Raw genomic sequence first — 3,854 nt, forward strand, 5'->3', positions numbered from 1 at the left:
TTTAAAGAAAAAAATAAGACTAGGATATGGCTTGTGAACAATAGGAGTTGTATAACTGTATAAGCTGAATATTCCAGGGAAAAATGCAAAACTTATACCCATATAATAAAAAAAAGTGGCTTGTACCTAATCATAAGTAGAATTTCCTAACCAGGAGTGAAAGTTTCCACAATTATTACAATCCAAGCATGCATCTAACTGCAAAGCATCAGAACCAAGTATAATGAATATTGTATTACTTTCTTCGCTTCAGCGGTCCAGTCTTGTAGCCACCCTTAGTTGGCTTGCCCCAAGGAGTACGAGATCCTTTCCCGAATTTCCCGCTACTCTTGCTCTTACCCTCTCCTCCACCATGTGGATGATCAACAGGATTCATGGCCACTCCTCTCACAACTGGTCTTCGACCAAGCCATCGGCTATGTCCGGCCTTCCTAAGCTTTCGATCTCCATGGCTTGGATTGGACACTGTACCAATGGTGGCCCTGCATCGAGAATCAATCAACTTTTTAACACCTGAGGGGAGTTGGATTAAACAGTATGGGGCTGTGGGATCCTTTAAGATCTTTGCGTTAGTTCCAGCTGCTCGGACAAGCTTGCCACCTTGCCCTGGGTTCAACTCAATGTTGTGAATGATTGTTCCAATTCGCATTGAAGAGAGTGGCATGGAACTCCCGATCTGTGAATTGATGTCAGAATACATCATCTGATTCATGATATTGTCGCGTGGATTATGAGGGTTCGTGTTTCCAACATCTGCGAAAAGCAAAACAGAGAACTGTGACCAACCAAATAATGATTAGAGAAAGATGGAGAGGAAGGAGCAACCACAGCATAAAAACTTCTACAGGCAACAGGATTCCTTCTTGTGATAGCAGAGCAAGCCACGAAAACTTTCGGTCTTATTTCAGTCAAAGTATCTTCAACAATCTCATTTCCTTTCATTTTAGCCCGATTTTCATTTCGTATCTTAAAACACTACAAAGTTCCATACCCAAATACAGGAATCCACCGAAAATTGAAAAGTGAGTAATGAAATGACAACAAAAGAGCAGAAGAAGACATAAATGAATGTGTACAATTACACAAACAACTGAAATTCCTATCGGATTATATTTGCGTTTAGATGCAATAATTAGCTATCCTTACTATCTCTGTATCTCATCCTTTATATTTGATTGGATTAAGGCTTCCTAAGCTAAGTTAAATTCCTATCACTGGCTTCAAGGATCAATGCATAAAACTTGATAAAACAATAATAGTTTTGCTATATTATCCTGGTTTTTCCTATCGCGGGTTAACGTTATCAAATATTCTGAAAATTGCACCAAAACCTTCTTTATATCAGCAATTAGTTACATTGAACTATAGTAGCTGTACCAACAAGACATTGGTCTAGTGGTGTATGTCCTCGCTAGATTCTCAGAAATACCTTTTGGTCAAGGATTTGATTCCTGGGAGCCACACTTATCGTGAGGGGAGCCACATGCTCCGAAAGGGATTAATTCTTTATCCATAGAAAACACTGATATCTCAATTTACCCCTAGTGTTCAAAAAATAAATGGATTGTATATCTAAATTAAACAAATGTGATTAATCTTAAATCAACAGCTAATAAAGTGTATACAAAGCATATGAATTCGCAGCATTTCCGTGAAGTAATGTATTGCATAAAATAAGTTGTTGAGAATAATTATACAAACAACACTTTGTGAAGATGAATGAATAGAGATATAAGGTAGTTTTTTGAAAGGAAGGTAAGTACCAGAAGAGAAGAAACGGCAGCGTATGGCATTGGTAAAATTGTTGACGTTAGAGAGTGCTGACGAAGCTGCACGAGCTCTCCAAAGTGAAACCGCCATGGATCTGTAACAATGATGAATTGAATAAGAGAAACTGAATCGATGAAGAATCAACAATGAACAATGGTGAATTGAAGAAGAGAAACTGAATCGATGAAGAATCAACAATGAACAATGATGAATTGAAGAAGAGAAATAGAATCGATGAAGAATCGACGATGAACAATGATGGATGGAACATACCAGAGGGGCGGCGTGAGAAGTTGCGACGAGGTGGAGCGGCGGCGTGAGAAGTGGCGACGAGGTGGAGCGGCGGCGTGAGAAGTCAGTGAGATTGAAAGAAAGTGTGGTTTAGGGATTTACCCATTTAACTTTCTAATACTTACATCTTTTTAAATGTTCATTTGTTACATTTTTTATGATTTAAATATTCAATTTTTGTATATCCAATTTTTTTGGTTTCCCACGAGTATCATGCACTGGAGGCAATCATATTCGAGCCGGAAACAGGTACGTGAGGCTAACTCTCCCAGCGGGTATTTTTCTATCCACAATACTCGAACCTGAGACTTTGCTTAAGGGGAATCAAACGTATATCCAATTTGAAATTAATGTATAAATGGTAGTTACTTAAAATTACATACGAATTCTTTTAGAAATTATAAAATAGGTTAAAATAAAAAAGAATAAATATAATGAGATTAAGTTGATTATTATTATACATACTAATGTGTTGAAGGACACTTACTGTCATCGACCTGTATTCTTATTTTTTGTGATATAGAAAATATCATCTTCATATTATAATATTTAAGAAAAAAATCATTTAAATATAAGAAATGAAATATATGAAGAGAGTGAAGATATAAATAAAAGAATGTATGGAAGATTGATGATATATTAATATAAAAAATGAAAGCAATAGAAGTAATATGTGGAAGTTTATAATAATTATTATTGAAAGAGGTTAGAAAATATAAAAATTATATCATAATAGTAATTATTTCTTGTTTTGGCTTTTCAATAGTATAGATTAATAGTATAGGTATAGATGTTGTGACACATTTTCAAATTCTCTTACTATTCAAAACATCCAAAAAAAAAATACAATACATGTATCATGCGAGTATAGAAAACTTACAAGTCTAATATAGTTATCTTTGTAAGAGTGTACCCCCGTTGAGTTAAGTGAAAACAAATGTTGTTTTGAGAAATGAAACAAATTAATATGGATCATTGAATTTTATTTTAGTAGTTAAAATTTAAAGATATATGTATATAATTTTTTAAGTAGTCATGTGATCGTTAAATCACTTCTAATCCTAATCTTGATTATGTAACTTGGCTAAAACCGACCAATCTGATCAGGAACCAAACATTTGATTAATCTTAGTCACTCATCCAATCGGTTATGTACCAATATCAGTATGTATCAGGTTGACTTGTTCAACTTTATAAATAAATTCGTGACTTGGCTAGCTGGACCAATTCGACTTGGTCAACTTAAGCCCCTTGACTGATTTGATTGGACAATTCTTTCTTTCTTTTTTCTTTTTTCTACGAGTAAGAAACTAATCTATTTTGGGATGTATGATTGATCCTCCCAATAAATGTTGCTCCTATGAACTAATCCATTTAATGTTTTGTTGGTTTCATTGGTCTCTTCAATCATTTTTTACACGTCAAAACAATGTTGTTTTGAAAGAAAAAAATTATTTGTTTTCAAGTAGTTATGTTTATCATTATTATAATATTTCTGACAAACTCTTATTAAATTTATTTGTACATTTTTATTACAATTAAAGTGTAAAACTTGTTTGATTATTTTTCAACTTATTTATGATGTCTTATTGTAATAAAACATTCATCATTAATTGTTTAATTAAGTATTTGTATGACGATAACTTTTTTGAATTTCTAGTATAAAGATATTAAATAATGTTAGTAATATTAGGGGGAAATTGAACATTTTAATGTAACCTTGATCAACCGATTTAGCAAAGCCTCCAAAGGCAGGAAAACATGATTAAGAATATATATATATATATATATAT

General features: G+C 33.3%; 1 protein-coding gene across 2 annotated transcripts; it reads right to left on the bottom strand.

Annotated features, from left to right (window-relative positions):
* LOC109347761 (60S ribosomal protein L2, mitochondrial-like) lies at positions 1–2,150 on the bottom strand. Of its 2 annotated transcripts, none has more exons than XM_019587807.1 (3): positions 2,102–2,150; positions 1,764–1,864; positions 1–753 (listed from the first exon to the last, which is right to left on the bottom strand). In XM_019587807.1, the coding sequence occupies exons 2-3, from the start codon at positions 1,858–1,860 to the stop codon at positions 236–238; spliced, it is 615 nt and encodes a 204-aa protein (XP_019443352.1). In that variant the 5' UTR covers positions 1,861–1,864; positions 2,102–2,150; the 3' UTR covers positions 1–235. The 2 variants fall into 2 exon arrangements, with proteins under 2 accessions (XP_019443352.1, XP_019443351.1); XM_019587806.1 differs by having other exon boundaries at positions 2,044–2,141.

This window comes from Lupinus angustifolius, chromosome LG05 (assembly GCF_001865875.1).
Source record: "Lupinus angustifolius cultivar Tanjil chromosome LG05, LupAngTanjil_v1.0, whole genome shotgun sequence".
In the NCBI taxonomy this organism is placed as follows: domain Eukaryota; kingdom Viridiplantae; phylum Streptophyta; class Magnoliopsida; order Fabales; family Fabaceae; genus Lupinus; species Lupinus angustifolius.

Coding starts and splice junctions, on each gene's coding strand:
- LOC109347761 (XM_019587807.1), bottom strand. CDS start 1,860: ATGGCGGTTTCACTTTGGAGAGCTCGTGCAGCTTCGTCAGCACTCTCT. Junction 754..1,763: donor CTGCCGTTTCTTCTCTTCTG/GTACTTACCTTC, acceptor TGCTTTTCGCAG/ATGTTGGAAACACGAACCCT.